The sequence below is a fragment of the Staurois parvus genome, unplaced genomic scaffold, assembly GCF_062004578.1.
Source record: "Staurois parvus isolate SC_StPar_1 unplaced genomic scaffold, SC_StPar_1.0 ptg000135l, whole genome shotgun sequence".
Lineage (NCBI taxonomy): Eukaryota > Metazoa > Chordata > Amphibia > Anura > Ranidae > Staurois > Staurois parvus.
Window position 1 is genome coordinate 5,162,853 of NW_028317931.1, and position 18,545 is coordinate 5,181,397.

Sequence of the window (18,545 nt, forward strand, 5' to 3'; positions counted from 1 at the left end):
TTGGTGCTGTCCAAGGATCTGTGGTATCTCCTGTTCTTTCATCTTGGAAAAGATGAAATCAGACTTTTAATAGGATTACTCAGAGCAAGGAGGGTAAATGGACAGTAATAATTTTCAGGTAACAGTAGATTTTTCATCCGTCTACAGGCCTTGAGGTATTTGTATATGGCTTTGTATGGCTTCTACTAGCTTCTTAGCCTCAAGCTGCACATCGTGTTCAAGCTCTAAAATCTTCTATCAGATGGCATTTACGCTTTTAGCTATACTGATCATTTATATATCAGGTAAGTGAAACTTTTCAAATATGTATATATGACAGCTGTTACTTCTCATGATTAAAAGACCTCCTCATCCAAAACTTACATTTCAGAATAAATTCTGGTTCTTCTGGTTTCTTATAGTTTTAATAGAATGCTAAGATTTCATTGTCATAATTTTTCACTATGTCCTACCTGCCTTGGATTCTCACAGCAGTAGAGTCTTACTTTTCCATTTTATATTTATATTAAGCATGTTAAAACTCCAAGGGGGAATGGGAGACCCCTGTGGAAAGGCTGTGGCTGGTGGGTTAGTCTAGAGACTATGCTTAAAGAACTAGCCACCAAAGTCCTTAGGAGGTAAATTAAATTGGTGTCTCAAATCTCCAGCATCAACCAAAATACCACTTCTTGGTGAATTGACCCTTTAAGAAGAGGTTTTGTCAACTATGCTAAAAATCACTCAGCAATTGATATGTTTAGCTTGACTTGCACAATGTCCATGTTTATACATAACCATCAAAATCAAAATTTTACATGGTTATCTATGAAAATGAAAGCAAACATACAATATATCTCTTTTACTCCTGGTCATTGGACACTGGCATAGGAAGTGATCCACCAAACCTACCTTGCTGATCACCAAACCACAATCTAGAGGTCATGTAGTGCTTTTTTGTTATAAGAACTGAGTTTTTATTATATTCTCCCTATTTATATCCACTTTAAATAAGTATGCCCTCCATTACTAACACTTGTTGTACTTACCCAATTAACCTGTAGTTTCCATGCCCGTGCCTTGCAAGTGAAGGTCCCACGAATTTTAAAAGAAAAGCAACAGTGGACTTGCTGCCCATGACATGTGCAATCTAAAGCCTCATACACACGATGATAATATTGATGAATTGATGATAATATTGACCGTTTTTTTTGCATTCTAGTCTTATATGGAACACTAATAGGCTACTAGAGTTACACAAATTCTAGTAAAACAGAATACAGCTCCTGAAATGATGTAATGTATTGTGTTGTAATGTATTCTTTTGTTTCTGAGCATGCCTGGTCTTTGTCACTCGATTTTTTTATGGGCGAATATTGTGCTGATTAAATGAAAATCATTTGATCTGTTATCTCATGAGAAAAGATTTTGTGCTTGTCCCTTCAGATAATTTTGCATGAACTGTTGTGGTCGGCTCTCTAAAGCTGTGTACTAACAATAAGATTATCAGAAGATTACTCCGAAAGCGATATTTTTCGTCTAATTTTCTTTTCGTGTGTACTAGACATTACTTTGAATAAAACAAGAAATCTGATTCATAAGCTTTTCTATGTTCCTGATCTATTATTTAGAAAATCACAACAAATACGAAGGTAACTAATCCATTCTGTTTAAAGTTGATTCCAATCTGCCTACTATGAGCTAGCTTAGTTTGAAAATAAGTAGCGGTTAATGGGAATGTCACATCCAGAGATGATAAAGTACACCAAAGTACTTTTTAATATATTTCTAATTTCCTCTTTCTGGTGCGATAGATTAAACATTATTATAACAGATACAATAGATTACAATAATTAAAGATAAAATGAAATATAATATCATGTGTTTTTTTTCTTGTTAGTGTTATAGCTATTATTTTTGATTAACATTGAATCTAAAATAATCTGTAAATGCAGTGGTTGTGACAATATTTTCATAGAAACATAGAAGAGTGATGGCATAAAAAAATGACTAAGTGGTCCATCGAGTCTGTCTATTTTTTTTTAAATATACTATTATCTTACTGAAAGAGTAGTTGCTACTTGGAATAGACTTCCAGCAAAGATAGTGAGTCAAGCAACAGTAAGTGGATTCAAACAAGATTGATCTGTACTCAGACAAAAAAAAAAAATACAGTGTGTGTATATATATATATATATATCCTAGATTGTAAGCTCGAAAGAGCAGGGCCCTCGATCCCCTCATGTTTTGCATTGTATTGGTATTGTTCTGTCACATGTTCTGTCCTCCTTTGTAATGTACAGCGCTGAGCGAACCATTGGCGCTTTATACATACTGTATAATAATAATAATATATAATTTTTCCATAGAAACAATGGAGAGTGAGGACAGAATAATGTGCTACACTGAGTTTGTACCATAATTAAGTAGTATAATATATCATTTAAAATAAAAAAAATAAATAAAAAAAAAAAAAAAAATATATATATATATACAGTATACAGTACATATATATACACACACATACACACTGTATTTTTTTTTTTGTTGTCTGAGTATAGATCAGTTTTGTTTGAATCCACTTACTGTTGCCTGACTCACTATCTTTGCTGGAAGTCTATTCCAAGCATCAGCTACTCTTTCAGTGAAATAATACTTTCAAAGATTAGTTTTGAACTATTCTCCTGCATTTTATTCATGTTTGTTATGTACATTATATTCTAATTTTGTGCAGAATGGTTTTTGTGAATTTTTGCCTTATAATCTATCCATATTTTCATTCTCTTGCTTGTGATGGCTGGTTCTGAATTTTTTCAATATATACTGTACAGTCACTGTAAAGATTTAAGTGTATGTAAAGCCCACATGTTTTTGTTTTGTATAACATTTGAAAGATTGTGTCCACGCTAACTGACAACTCATGGGGCCCTGGACAATAGGGATCATGGGGCCCCTGTGTCCTTGCCCAAACTCAAAAAACCCTATGAAAAAGGTACCAGGGGCATCTCATGGGGCCCCCTACTGACCCCGGACCCTCGGGCAGTGCCTGAGTTTCCAAATGGTCAGTCCACCCCTGCACGCTACTTGCCCTGAAGACAATTGCCTCTGGCACAGAAAGTGATGGGAAAGCCAAAATTTGCCACTGTAATAATAGTTTAGGGGAAATATTTCAATGGGAACAACCTTTCTGGGGACAAGTTTCTACAAGAGGACATGTCCTCGCTTCGAAAAAATCTCCTACTCTATTCAAAAATAGCAAAAAAGTTCTGACATAAAGCGGTATTAAATCCTAAAACAAAAATGTATGAATTTTCAACTGGTCAATTCTTAGCTGCCATGACTACATAAGTTTTCATTTTCTAGGTTTGTTTCCTTTATTTTCACCTGGTAATCCTGCTGGTAAGTCTGCCACTTTTCCACGTCCGTTAACAGAACAAGCTGACAAGGCAAAGTAGCAGTCAGAGAGTTGAGACAAACCATTTAACACTGACAGGAGTGCTTGCAATGGTCAGATTTTGTTATGTTATGGTTTATGTGAAACCTTTACCCCTAATGGAAAAAAATGTTTGCTGTAACTGCTTATAAAGTGCTAAGCTGGCCATACATGGATCACAATTTGGCCGTTTCAGTAGGGACCAGCCAAATTTTTATCCATGTATGTGCAGGCTACCACCAGCATATTGGAAAATGTTCTTCCAATCAGTGTCGCCGTATATAACCGGTGGTGCTGATCAGTTTATTACCATGTCAAAGTGGGAGGGATTCCCCTCATCCACATCAAGAGTATGGCTGGAGGAATCGACTTATGTTTTTTACTTCAACCGGCTGTTTTTTTTTTTATATCTTTTATTAATTTTTCCAATATATAAAGAACATCTAATGCACACAATAATAAAAAGAGCTTCACAAATACATAAATTACATTTGCATCGTCTTATCCCCTACCCCACCCTTCCTGCCACCTTCTCCCCCACCAATTTCCCCAGTCCATACTAAAATCCTAGTTTCTATCCTTTCTTGTGATTATCTATCTATATCTGTATCCCTTCCCTCCCATCTCCTTCTCTCTGTCGGGTATTCCATTAAAACTCCCTCTGATACTCTTCCACCTATATTCCCACCAGTTCCAGATATCTTTTAGATGTTTTGAAAATTAACCAGCTAATCCACATTCTCCTAAATTTTTCTATTCTCTCCTCTTTAATATGACACAACTCCTCCATCCTATAGATATTTTCCACTCTGTTAGCCCAGTCATTTATTCTTGATGGGTCTGGGGCAAGCCAAAATTTGGGAATCAAGCTCTTAGCCGCACTGATTAGATGATATACCGTAGTACCCTGTTCTTATGTAGTTTTACTAAAGGTTCAAATTTATAAAATAAACATGCCCATGGGTCTCTTTGTACAGTAATCCCACATATTTCCTGAATATATTGTAATCCAGTAATCCTGTATTCTCAGGCAATCCCACCATATGTGTTCAGCCGGCTGGTTTAACAGATAAAGATGGCACCTGTGTGGCCAGCCTTAGCTGGAGTTCAGCTTCAACTCTGCTAGTCTAACACTCCATTCTCCCCTGACCAATAATGCTTCTGTCCAAAGGTGTCTTATTTACTACTTCATCCAGAATACAGATACCCTGAGACAGGAACTGTGTTACTGGCAGGATCACTAGGTAAAATAAAAGGATAAAGAAAACAAATGCAGCCACCACATCCAAGGATTGGTAAGCTGCAATATATTACGTTTTTATTTTGGGTTTAGTGCAATGTTACATATTCTTTAAAGCAGAACTTCACCCTAAAGGGTTAGTTCTGCTTTATGTCCTCCTCCTTTCCCTCTATTCTTCTTTTGGAACTTTTTTTTTTTTGGGGGGGGGGGGTACCTGGTTTTGACAGATGTCTGCTCTCACATCTGATCGACTAGGCGATTTGGGTGTCATGGGTCCCAGAGGACTGTGGGACCATTCACAAAGCAAGGCACAGCTTGTGCATGCACAATGAGAAGCCACAGGGAGTCATAGCTGGCTTCCCACACTAAACATGACGGCGCCAAACACCGGCAAAGAACTGGCCCAGGTGAGGATGATGCTGGATCCCTGGACAGGTAAGTGTCCTATTAATAACAGGATGAAGAACTTCTTTAAATTGGTTGTAAAGATAAAAGTTTTTTTTTACTTTAATGCATTCAAAATCTGCTCCCCCCCAAACCCCCCCAACTCTCTTCTTTAAACACCTACCTGAGCGTGATCATGATCCAGCTCTGTGCCCATGAATAGCAACTTTTCTCCCCTCTTTCTTTTCTCATAGGACGCTCGGCAGCAGTGGGAGCCATTGGCGTCTGCTGTTGTCAGTCAGATCTAGTGAGGAGGGAATGGGGGGGGGAGCGGGGCTGAGTGAAGCTGTGTGCAGGGCTGTCTTAATGCATGGCCAGGTGCATAGGGGCCCCATGATAATCTTGGATTACATCATACCTGCTATTCCGGATTTGCCGGGATAGTCACGCTTTTACTAAGCTGTCCTGAGATGGACCTGGCAGCGTCCCAGAACCTCCTGATTCCAGTATTGTGCCCTCCTAACTCTGCCTGTACTGTGCTCTTTGAACCCCCCTGTACTCTGCCCTTGTGTTGGTTAGTCTTTGATTTATGGTATGTTTTCTTATTGTTTAAAATCACTTTTATTGAAAGTACTAATAATTATGTTTAATTATATCAACTATTTATACATTCATTTTTACAGTAGGTGTGTAAATTAGGGCAGGCTAGTAGTGGCCCCAGTGCATTACTTTGCCCATGATGCCCTAGCTGTGTGTGTCTATTGATGCACACAACCTGGCTTGGAGGAGGAGCCAAGATCACCAACGGGGGATCTCAGAAAAGGAGGTTTGGGGTCGTTCTGTGCAAAACCATTGCACAGAGCAAATAAGAATAACATGTTTATTATTTTAAAGAAAGCCTTTACTTAAAATGTAGCAAACAACAACATCTGCTCAATTGAAGAACACAAAAAAAGACATCATAGCCCCTGATAACTCATGATATGTTTTTGTATTTCCCCTCCCAGAGTCTTTTACTGATAACTTTTCACAAATGAAGAATTCAAGCTTGCTTTACTTGACAAGAAATCTCTTGGTGAACTACAGCAAAGGTGTCAGACCAGTGAAAAACTGGACCCAGGCTACCACGGTGTATATCGATCTCTTTGTCCACGCAGTATTGGATGTTGTAAGTTCCAGCAATATTTCATTATGTAGATGACTGTTTTTTATTTATTCCTTTTAAATGATCTTTGTTTACAGAGACATAATGGAAAGTTCGGGTTTGAAAGTGTGATTTGCTCATGGGGCATATTTACTATTTATTTAAAGTGGAACTCCAGGATAGGCAAATATTGTCTAAATACAAGAGTCATATGTATTCTTACGTGAATTTTGATGTACTTTGTGTATTTATTCCTTTGCAGTAATCCAGTGTGAACCTTTACCTCTGTGTAGGAGCTTTCTGGGATAAAGACCGGTCACTGCTGCTCTCTCTACTTGTGCAGGGTGATCGGTCTTGTCTCCACCCCCCTATAGTTGTCTGCAGACAGCCTGTAGTGGATGAAGCCAGCTGGGTCCCTCCCTTAGCTCTGCTCTGTGTACAGGCTGTGTACAGCACAGAGATTATGTCGGTGTAAAATCTGGATTTGCAAAGACATTTAGAGCATGCAAAGTGGATTTATATCCTCTATGACTATTAAGGGATATACAGTGCCTTGAAAAAGTATTCATACCCCTTGAAATTTTCCACATTTTGTCATGTTACAACCAAAAATGTAAACGTATTTTATTGGGATTTTACGTGATGGACCAACACAAAGTGGCACATGATTGTGAAGTGGAAGGAAAATAATAAATGGGTTTAAAAACTTTTTACAAATATATATCTGAAAAGTGTGCCCGCTGTGATTGGCTGTTTGAAAGCTCCCGATCGCAAGTATGCATTAGGAGCTTACTGATCCCTGCCGGCTTTCCGATCCCGGCCAGTGTGCTCCCAGCATGATAAGTTGTTTTAACAGGGCTGCTCGATGGGTGGACCTTAACGCTTAACGTACAGCCTGCATGAAAAAAAATACAAATATACTCAAAAGAGCCACATAATCCTAAGCTTATAATATGACTTGAACAGCAGACCCTGAAAGCATCAAGAATCTGGTTGTTCATTATGGGAACCGGAATGACACAACAGCGACAAGGGCTAATGAGTTTCAAGGCTTCTACCCTTTTCCTCAGAGTAGTATAACCCTCAACATGCGTTAGTCCTTATCTCTGTTGTGGTTCTGGAAAAATGAGGAAGGGTTGTAACAGCGCAAACACTGCAAAGTCCTGGGAAATGGTAGTATGGGTTGATTGTGGTATTAGTGGCTACTGTATGAAGAGTGTAGGATTCCGTGTGGCACTGAGGGCAAGGCTTCCAAATAAGCTGTAGCAACTTCTGTAGATGAGAAAAAATAGAGAAGCGCCTCTAAGTGCAATAAATCTTTTAATTTAAGTCTAAATGTAGAAACACTCACATGTGTGAAGTAATCATAAGCTTAAAAACCGTGGTTAACAATAGTTAACGGTGGGGTGGTAACCCGGGTGAAGAGCCATCATCTTACTGCGATGTGGGGAGGTCAGCTGTCGGCTGGAACAGCGTGGTGGCTGGAGGGAACAGCGGTGAGGCCGGCCGGCGTGCTCGTCCTCCCTCAGAGTCGGATGGAACGCACACTGGAACGTAGCGGTGGTGTGGCCGTGATGACGTCAGATCCCAGGGTGCACTGCGACGCGTTTCGGAGCATGCACTGGCCGTGGAAAGCAGAAGTGCACTCCTTTTTCAAGCAGCTGCTTGAAAAAGGAGCTGCTTGAAAAAGGAGTGCACTTCCGCCGCTACATTCCAGCGTGCGTTCCATCCGACTCTGAGGGAGGACATGCACGCCGGCCGGCCTCACCGCTGTTCCCTCCAGCCACCACGCTGTTCCAGCCGAGAACTGACCTCCCCACATCGCAGTAAGATGACGGCTCTTCACCCGGGTTACCACCCCACCGTTAACTATTGTTAACCACGGTTTTTAAGCTTATGATTACTTCACACATGTGAGTGTTTCTACATTTAGACTTGAATTAAAAGACTTATTCCACTTAGAGGCGCTTCTCTCCTTTTTCTCATTCTTTTCTTATCTCTGTTGTGGAATGTCGTTCAGTTCCTGATTTTTGATGCTTTCAGAGAATGCTGTTCAAGTCATCTTATAAGTTTAAGACTATGTGGCTCTTGTGAGTATTTTTGCATTTCTTTATTTCTTTTATTAATAAATGGTGCCTACAGTAATTCATGAGGCTGGTACATCCTTTTTGTCTTATTGTCTTTTAAAATCAAAGATTTTCCCAGTCAGAAGAGGGCGGCAAAGCCTGAAGTATACCTGGGCACTGTATTGAAGTGTGAAGCCACCAATCCGTCTTTTCCGTGACTGTTTTGTGTGTCCTTAAAGTAGTTTTAAAGGTTCAACATTTTTTACCTTCATGCATTCTATGCAGCATCTCCAATGTCAGTGCTGACAAGGCCCAAGGAAAGAGTGGATGCTTTCTTCCAATCTTCCAAGCGAAACCCTCCAGTGATACCAGACAGAGCCTTGGCAGCCAGCTTCCTGCAAATCAGGATCTATGTCTCTCTAGCTTCAGGCCCTCAGGTCGACCCTTCTGAGGCAGCATGGCAGAAGTTGCCAGGAGAGGCAGCCGGCCTCCAGCCTGGCTGGTGCAATCCACTCCTGGGAAAGACCCTGAACCCATGTGTTCCTAGAATATAGCAATGTGCACGAGAGCCTCGGCTCTCTGGTGACTGTCCCTCCTCATTGGCTGCTGTCAATCACAGCCAGTGAGCGAATGAGGAGAGAGAGGGGGTGGGCCCAGCCATGGCTCTGTGTGTAAATGGACACGCAGGGCAATGGCTCAGAAGCAAGCCTATTTGGTTACCCCCAAAGCAAGCTGCTTGCTTTGGGGACACTCAACAGGAGGGAGGAGCCAGGAGCGCCAGTGGGAGACCCGAGAAGAGGAGGATCGGGGCCTCTCTGATCAAAACCGCTGCACAGAGCAGGTAAATACAACATGTTATTATTATTTTTTTTTCTACATTGCCTTTAATATCGCTTTAAGCATCTCACATCGCTTCTGTTCATGCATGGAAATGTGGTTGCAGCTTCTGCTTAGCGTAAACACCAAGTCTCTCAGTTGAGAAGCTTATTGAGAATAAGTTTCTGTTGTGAGATATCTGCTTATGAAGAGCAGCAGCAGTCTGAACCTCTAAGTAATATAATTCTCCCAAACAACCTGATTAATGACTTTGCAACTAATTAAAATTGCGAGAGAGGCTGGTGATTTGTTTAATGTGTCATCTGAAGGTGACGTTCAGTTTAATCAAAAGATAAACCAGGAACAGCTCCACAGACAACATGTAATCAATTAAAGCACACTTCGGTTCTTGCAATGGATTTCTGACAAAGTGTGAAATAAGCTAGGTTCACTATCACTTTTACAAGGAAAACCCAACATGGTGTCTTCTATCAACTATTCAGGTCAAACTGAACCCTGCCATTTACATTTGTTCTTCCCCTTGTGTGCAAACTGTAGCTACTTACAGGATGGTCATGACACACTTCTAAAAGAGTATGGCTGTAACAAGATTATTTTTATGGGCTAAAACCATCAAATGAATGTGTTACTTCCATTTTACTAAGGAAGGAGCAATCCTCTCTTGGTCAGTTGCATACATTATGAGGATCTTCATTGCAAAGTCTTACATGCTCCTGTTTTTACTGGAAGAGCATGATTTTACAGAGTTTTTTTTGATATCCTACTTCCTGCAGCATTGTCCCATCTCCTGAATGAGGAGGTCTTCAGCTTAAAGAGGTTCTTCAGCCAGGTTTCCAAAAATTAAAAGTGAGCATCTACAAAAACTGTAAAATGGTTCAGGGATCCAGGTCATCCTCACCAGAGCTGGTTCTTCACTGGTCTTTTGGTCCCCGGTACTGGCATGTCAACTGTGGGAAGCCAGCTGTGACTCCTTTTGGCTTAACAGCAGGCCTCCCTATGGCCCTGTGAATGGTCCCACAGCCTCCTGAGACCTGCGGCGAAGTGTCCCAGAAGGTTGCAGGTGGGGGGGGATGTGGGAGTGGGTACCTGTCAAAACAAGGTAGCTGCCCCTCCCCCCCAAAAAAGTAATGTGCACATAGTTGAGGGGAGAGGAGGAGGAAGAGCAGAACTTCCACTTTAAATCACCCGTTTAATTCCAGTATCGTAAAAAGAGAAAATCTGGAAGAAACAGCAATGAGCTAACCACATGTGTGAAAAATGTCAGGATGCAGATCAGGGTCAGGATAAATGGCAAGCAGTATCTGGCTAGCAGAGCAAAACAATGAAGCGAGAGGCTCTAGTAGAGGAGGGACTGGGTAGGGACTAAATACCCTCCCAACAGCCAGCAACAGATAGAAACTGATTACTGGGATCTGGTGGCTGCTGGGAGACACCTGCTGGTGAACACCAGAACTACATCCTTCCACACTAGAAACCACAATGCCACCAGTAGGTGGTCCAGATCCTGACAATACCCATAGGTATGGAATAGGATCTCCAACAAGCTCATATCAGTGTGATGGTCAGATGTTCATATACGTTTGGCCATATAGTATATAACATTATCAATTATATTTTCTTTTTCTAGGATGGACAGAATCAAAAGCTGACAACTAGTATCTGGTATCGACAGGTAAGCTTGAAGAACTCTCATGATTCATAAAACATACAATACTGATTCATAAATGCATGTATGGATTCATTGCCTTTTCTCTGCAATCATCCATCAATGGTTTTTAGAAGAAAATTGGACCTTCATAGAATGACAGAGCTCAACTGCCACTGTCCCCTTGTTGCTGCAATTGGGTTACAATCTGAACTTAGCTCCAGAAAAGAGTGTAAACCATTTGAAACTCACACATCTTTATTTATGTTTACATTCGTTGACAAAGAATGATTTACTATGCAAGTGAGAACAGGGCTCCAGTTCTATGTAATGCAGCCTGTGTTATTCACTCAGAACAGGAGCTATTTTTGAATTATTTTCATTACTAGATCTAAGGGCTTGTTTACACTTGTGGTTGGAGGGATGTTAAAAACTTGCAGCCAAGTCACAGTTTACTGCCCTCCCCGTCTACTCCCTCTTAAACTGCAAAGGCAGTGGACAGGGGTGTACACATGCTATGACCGCAACGCTTTGCTTCACGGCAGCAGAAAGAAATGTCCCCTCTGTCATACTTGACAGGGAGTACCACAAACCAAACGCGACCTATTCCCCAGAATGGGGCCATGCCTAAACTATCCCACACCAGCGAGAAATATCAGGTTGTAGAGGTTAAACGAGGGCTAACGCAAGCGTAACTTAGCCTTTACTCACATTGCAATTCCTAGTTGTGCCGCTTTGTCTCAGGCAAGTGTTTGGGACCGGAGGTAGCCTGATGTAAGCGGACACAAGTCCATTTACATTTGCCTGCCCATAGAGCCATCACAGGTCCACAGATGTCTGCTGTAAAAAAAGGTGAGAAAGAGACACTCACCTTCACATCTCTGGACATCCCCAGGACCTTCACATCTCTGGTCCCCAAGCCGCATGTGTCCCTTCTTCCATCCCTTCTTCCAGTGGGGCGGTGTTGCCCCCCTGAAAAATGCTGCCCTAGGCAAATGCCTTGTTTGCCTTGTGGTAAATATGCCCCTGCATATGATCACCATGATGATCACATGGCTTTGTTTATAAACAAAGGATTATTGTTAGGGTTAACATTAGAGTCTATGTTAATCTTAGGGTAAGGTTTCAGGGGCATAGCTGGGATGTCTTGCTGACATTTCAAGGTTTGAAAAATACCAGCTATATCTATCCTGAACTAATTCTGTATTTGGGGCCATACTAAGTTTGCCAAACACTTTAAGGTTTGAAACACACAGAGTGAATGTGAATATGCAGCAGGTATCAAGTAAAAGCCTTTTTAAAATAAAAGATACTGGGACAAATTCACAAAGACTTGAGGAAGGAAAAAAATTGTGTTGCCCATAGCAAGCACTCCTTTCTTTGCTTTTATTTTCTAAAGACCTCTGGGCACCTGGAAGCTGATTGGTTGCTATGAGTGATGAGAACAGTTTTCCTCACGGTATCACCTGAGCCTTCTTGCTTAACAGCCTTTTTCACCTTTCATCTTAGGTTTTTCAAAACATGAAGCTTGTGTTGTATTAAAATAGGTGCTTAACGTGGAGCTCCACCCAAAAGGGGAAGTTCCGCTTTAAGCCTTTCTCCCCCGCTCCCTATTGAGGATTGGAACCTTTGGGGAGCGGGAGGGAGGGGGTACCCGAATTTGATAGGTACCCAGGGGCGGACTGACAACTCATAGGGCCCCCGGGCAAAAGGGGATCATGGGGCCCCTGTGTCCTTGCCCACATTCAAAATACACCCAAAAAATCCTATAAAAAGATACCAGGGGCATTTCATGGTATCCCCTTTTGACCCCGGGCCCTCGTGCAGTGCCCGTGTGCTAGAATGGTCAGTCCACCCCTGTAGGTACCCAAGGCCTAGGTGATCGGAAGTGGAAGTTGTCCTCCTCCCTCTCTCCCTGCCCGTAGATAGGTCCCAGAAGACTATGGGGCCATTCACAAAGTGCAGTGCTTCTTGCGCATGTGCAGTGGGCACCCGTCTGTGAAGCCGCAAGCTGTCAAAGCCGGGTGCCCACACTGAAGATGCCGGTGCCAGAAGACAGCCGGTGAAACCAGCGGTGGTGAAGACACCGCTGGACCGAGGGACAGGTAAGTGTCTGTATTTTAAAAGTCAGCAGCTACAGTTTTTGTAGCTGCTCACTTTTATTTTTTTTTCAGGTGGTGCTTTAAATTCAGATGGTCACATAGGACAAAAAGCAACTGTCCCTCCAATGAAGGGGCTTCTCATTGTTAGTATAATGCAGTGTTTCTCAACTCCAGTCCTCATGGACCCCCAACAGGTCATGTTTTCAGGATTTCCCTCAGATGAAACAGCTGTGGTAATTACTAAGGCAGTGAAACTGATCAAATCACCTGTGCAAAATAATGGAAATCCTCAAAACATGACCTGTTGGGGGTCCATGAGGACTGGAGTTGAGAAACACTGGTATAATGTGAGGTTTAAAAGCAGAAAGAAAATATTCTTCTGTTGGAAAGACCAGTTAAGCCCATAATTATACACGTGGATTAGTTGCGATTTCCAATGTTACTTTTTTTAATTCTAGATGTGGAAAGATGAATTTCTGTCCTGGGACTCCAGTCAGTTTGATGGAATTGGAGAAATCTCCCTCCCGCTCAACGTCATTTGGGTGCCTGATATTGTCATTAATGAATTGTATGTAAAAGTTACTATTATAACATTTCTCATGAAAGTATTATAGTGCTACCCTTGCAGGAGCCACTTGTTTGTTGTTCCCCTTTCTTCACCCCACAGCCAGGAATAGTGCATTTCCACAGCCAAATACACTCACAGACATTTCAGCTCGTTGTCTTCAATGACCAGTCTAGGGGATGTTTTGTTTTTAGAGTTTATTGTAGAACTGGGGATAGGGATGGGGATCACACTGAGGACATCTAGCTGATCTCTTAGTAGAACACTTATGAAGTCTTGGCTGACAGTAGATAGTAGACTTCCTTGTAACATACAGTATAGCAGCAAGTAGTTTTAGAAGTGAGCAAAGTCCCTTTAGCAGTAGTAGTAGTTACAAGGCTGAGCTCCTCAGGTATAAGCCAGTTACTACAGACTGCGACAGCCGAAAGGTAACGTAGCTGAGCAAAGTTCCTTTGCAGTAGCAACACTCGGACCAGCTCTTCAGAACACTAGCCAGTGTTCCCTGTTCCAGACCCATGCTGACTATCAAACACCAAGGTAGCAAGCACACAGTGTCTCCAAGTTCGTCAATGTCAGTGCTCACAAGGTCCAAGGAAAGAGTGGATGCCTCTTTCAAATTTTCCAAGCGAAACCCTCCAGTGATACCAGACAGAGCCTTGGCAGCCAGCTTCCTGCAAATCAAGATCTATGTCTCTTTAGCTTCAGGCCCTCAGGTCGACCCACCTGAAGCCACATGGCAGCAGTTGCCAGGAGAGGCAGCCGGCCTCCAGCTTGGCTGGTGCAATCCACTCCTGGGAAAGACCCTGGACCCATGTGTTCCTAGAATATACTGTAAATCAGGGGCGGACTGACCATTTGGAAACTCGGGCACTGCCCGAGGGCCCAGGGTCAGTAGGGGGCCCCATGAGATGCCCCTGGTACCTTTTTCATAGGCTTTTTTGAGTTTGGGCAAGGACACAGGGGCCCCATGATCCCCTATTGCCCGGGGGCCCCATGAGTTGTCAGTCCGCCCCTGCTGTAAATACCACTCCCAGCATGCAATGGGACTGCTTTTCCTTGCAATTGGCCAGGGCTGTATCCATATTCATGCTGTGCATTTGCCTAGCCCTTTCCCATGTTCTGGAAGGCTCTCAACTCCAACAACACCAGAGGAGCATGAGCAGACCTGACAAATCAATGTCAGCACTCTGTTAAGCAGAATACCACACTGAATTTACCTGACAGCCTCTCTGGTGAGAAACACAGCTATGCCTAACCTAACTATACACATCCTAACACCTGACTAGGAGGGTGCTACAGTATCATAAAATTACTTTTTTCTCATAAAAAATGTAAATTGACATTTCATATATGATGTAATTTGCCCTCAGTTATGCTTATTAGAAATGTATTAATTTAATTAACATGATCAAATTCTGCTTTGAGTAGAGGAAATTAAAGTGGTTGTAAACCCGTACATATACCCAGTGAAGTTACTGACCTCAGGTGAAACACACTGATGAAAAAAAATCCTCCTGCATAAGTTGTACCTGTGTATCTGCAGTGTTCTCTTTTCTACATCCATTCAAAGTGCTGAATGTAGAAAGCTTGTCTGAGATTCCAGAAAAAATGGGGCGGACAGCTGAAATTACATACTACAGAGCTCAGTGAAGAGATCTCTGAGAGCTGATTGGTGGGAAGGGACACCCCCCCCTTTCACACAGCACACAGGAACGCTTGAGGCTATCAATGTGCAGGAGGTCCCACCCCATCACCATTTTTCTCTTGGTGTCAGGAAAACTTGTCAGAAGTGATTGAAGCTGATAGCAGAGGAATGAGGCAGCAGACAGAAAAAAAAACACTTGGTACACATTATAGAGGGATATGCTTTGCTCATATTTCATGTCTGAGGTTTACAACCACTTTAAGGGAGTGTGATTACTAAATAGTGATAAATAGTCTATATAGAGAATCCACTGGAAAGTTCTGTGGCCAGGCTATGGACTTTCACATTTTTGCATATTCTCAATAAATAATAAGCAATGTAATCTTTAAAACAAGTTGCCACTTACTCCTGTAGCTGTAAGTACTGTGGAGTCATTTTTCTTCAAATTTACAGTAAAAACACCTTCACTTTAATTTTCTCTTCAGCTTTAAAATCTGCAAAGTAAGAGCTGAGCTATGTCACTCACAAAACTTCTCTGGGTCCTGTCACTTCCCTACACTATTTACATGTGAAGATAATGAAACCCCACACTGGGGATCCCTTTAATACAAATCTTTTCTTTTTTGAGACACTCCACCCATAACCTCCCTTTGACATAGTTTGCTGCCACTGAGGCTTTCATATACAGAGACCTGACTTGAACAACTTCACCTCTTGTGAACTTTGAGGATGATTTGTTCCAGAGTGGCTGTGGCTAGAAAGGTCAGTTTAGACCTGGTAAAATATTATTTACCATTTGTAAAGAATCTGTAAATAAATCAATGTCATTCACATAGCCATAACGCTGCTTGAAGGTCATCACAAAGAAACAAAGATAGCATGGTCTTCCTAAGGAACTGGTTGTAGTAACTCAGCAGGTTGTTTCACAAATGATTTGAATGCATTTCTAGAAGCCTAAAATTTAAATGGCTAATAAAAAAATCAAATACATTTTTAAATATTGATCAAGGGCTTTCCTGTTAAAGGAAACTGAACCAAAATTTGTATCTTCTTTTGGATCAGCTTTGGTTTAGGGTTCTGAGAATGCAAGGATTTATGTCTTGTAGTTTCTTCAACTTGACTTTATAATTTCCATATGTGAAGATATATTGTATTTAACAGACTATACAGAGTAAATACAATTATTTACATCACTCCCTGCCACTGAGGAGTTTACAGTCTAGAGTATTTGTTAGAAGTGAATGGTTTTCCTCAAATCTGCTTTAACAATGCTCTGTTAATTTGCAGACTCCAACTGTAGACTTTTGGTTGTATCATTTAAATAAAGCATTAACCTAAAGTGTTACTAAACCCACAACAGTAAAATCAGTCTGTAAATGCAGTAAAGCATGCTTGTTATGCTCACTGTGGAGCCTAAGGGGTTAATCCTCCTCATTGTGCAAGAAAGGATGTTTAATCTGGTCTTCCCCTTCTTCTACTGTCCCCAATCCATCTACTGATAGAACAAAGCCTTGGGGGCAAGATGCACATGCTCAGTTTGGTGTGCATTGCTAGAGGGTTTATTTGGGGGGGAGAGTGCATGTGATCAGCACAGGGCCAATCAGCACTGTCCAGACAGAGGGTCAGGGGTTATACAGCCTCAAAGGACAATCAGGGGACAATGAAACCCCTCCTACAAGCTTTAACCAGTGCTTTGCTGGACACAAGACTGCTATATACTGCTGAAAAAGGGTATTTAGCATTTTATTTTAACTAAAATAATTGCACTTCCATGTTTTGTGTACTGTGGGAGACCAGATATAGTGAATGCAGGGTCCTGAGTTTAGTAGCACCTTAACCGATCCAAACTTAAGGAGTCAATGGGCTAGGAAGAAACAAGCAGATTTCTTACTTTCTGACTTTCCTGGTTTTCATAGTTGTTCTTTATCAGTAACTAAAAGGTATTGGAGCCACTAGATCAAAAGCTATGTTTTTTCACCAGAAAATATAATTTTGAAAAGTAAATACATTTTCAACTAAATTTACATATAGACAATTTTGTCACTCCTTGTAACACCTTACTACCACTGCCCCCTTTACATTCAGTGGATTGTAGATGCGGAACTTGATTAAATGATTTCTTTTTTATGCAATTGATGACTTTAGATGAAGTACAGTGTCTGCCGCTTGGTTTTGCAGTAATTTTTCACTCTCCTAAGTTGTGATTAATGTGTTTTTCTACAAACTGCATAATATGTTTCCATAGTGTTGAGGATGGAAAGTCACCCGATTTGCCCTATGTCTATGTGAGCTCCTCTGGGACCATCAAAAACAACAAGCCTATGCAAGTGGTGTCGGCATGTAGCCTGGAGACCTATGCCTTTCCCTTTGATGTACAGAACTGCAGTCTGACCTTTAGCAGCTGCTTACATACAGGTAAACCTGCCAGTCTCCTTAGATTTCCAAATACAAATCAGTGCTTCTATTTGAAGGCTTGTTTAGAGTAAATTGGGCTTATGGCAGGCAGTTCTGACCATTCTTGACCACTATATAAGTTCTGGTTCCAATGAAGTACACTAAACAAATTTAGTCATTTGCTTTGTAGCTGGATGCAGCATTCATGCCATAGACTTCAACTGCCTTGCATCCAACACTTGATTCAGCAAACCCTCAATGTAACAGTAATGAGGTCTTGGGCCACACACTTGGGGGAATACTTTAAATCCATAGACCCGCCATCCCTGGACAGGCTGATATTCCTCATGGATACTTGGTGATACTACCCCGGGAAAGAACAAGGATCCATAGTGTGTGGCACATTACCTGATGACCCATCCCATAGAGGGAGGACCTTTCAACGTCAGGCTTCAATAGACTTATTATATCAAAGCGCTATTACTATGCGCGTCCGGTGAGTGCGCATTTTTAACACCACCATAGCACTACTTGCCGGACCAAGATGCACAAAAGTCATCACATTGGAACCTTTTAAATCACTGAGCTATTAGTCACCTTTATTGGTTTTTACTGTCCCTGTGGACATCATATATTTACTTTAGAGCTGCACGATTCTATGTTTAATACTTTAATCCATTGGGCTAGTGGTTACCATTTGTGTGCATAGCTGCTTTTATCTTTCCCCTAGGTGCTCACTTCTCTTTTTGCATATTAGTAATGAGTTCTTATTAAGCCATATATCGTTTAAAGGTAACTTTTATCATGACCTTTGGATATCTTATGGCTTATTGGGGATTCTAAAAACAGGTTTCATTCAAAACGCACCAATCATTCATGATTTAAAGAATATGTAAACCCAACATTTCATATTCCTGATATGTGCCTGCGGTACCATGTACTTGTATGAAAAAGTATCCAGTTCTTTTTGTATTGCTTCCTTTATGCGAAATTCCTGGACTTCCTGCCAGTCCCTCTGCTTTCTTATTAAAGTGGTAGTAAACTAAAAAAAAAACCCCAAAAGCTGCAGGTTAATGTCATAATGTGCTATCATGCACCCCATACTAGCACATTA

General features: G+C 41.4%; 1 protein-coding gene across 1 annotated transcript in view; it reads left to right on the top strand.

Annotated features, from left to right (window-relative positions):
* The first annotated feature begins 241 nt into the window (after positions 1–241).
* The window catches only part of HTR3B (5-hydroxytryptamine receptor 3B), a 49,738-nt gene continuing 31,434 nt past the window's right edge, over positions 242–18,545 (top strand). Inside the window, exons 1-7 of the mRNA XM_089673109.1 lie at positions 242–284; positions 578–617; positions 5,288–5,340; positions 6,041–6,201; positions 10,708–10,752; positions 13,286–13,395; positions 17,283–17,452. Coding sequence (XP_089529235.1) covers positions 242–284; positions 578–617; positions 5,288–5,340; positions 6,041–6,201; positions 10,708–10,752; positions 13,286–13,395; positions 17,283–17,452 — 622 coding nt within the window. The remainder of the gene's footprint in view (positions 285–577; positions 618–5,287; positions 5,341–6,040; positions 6,202–10,707; positions 10,753–13,285; positions 13,396–17,282; positions 17,453–18,545) is intronic.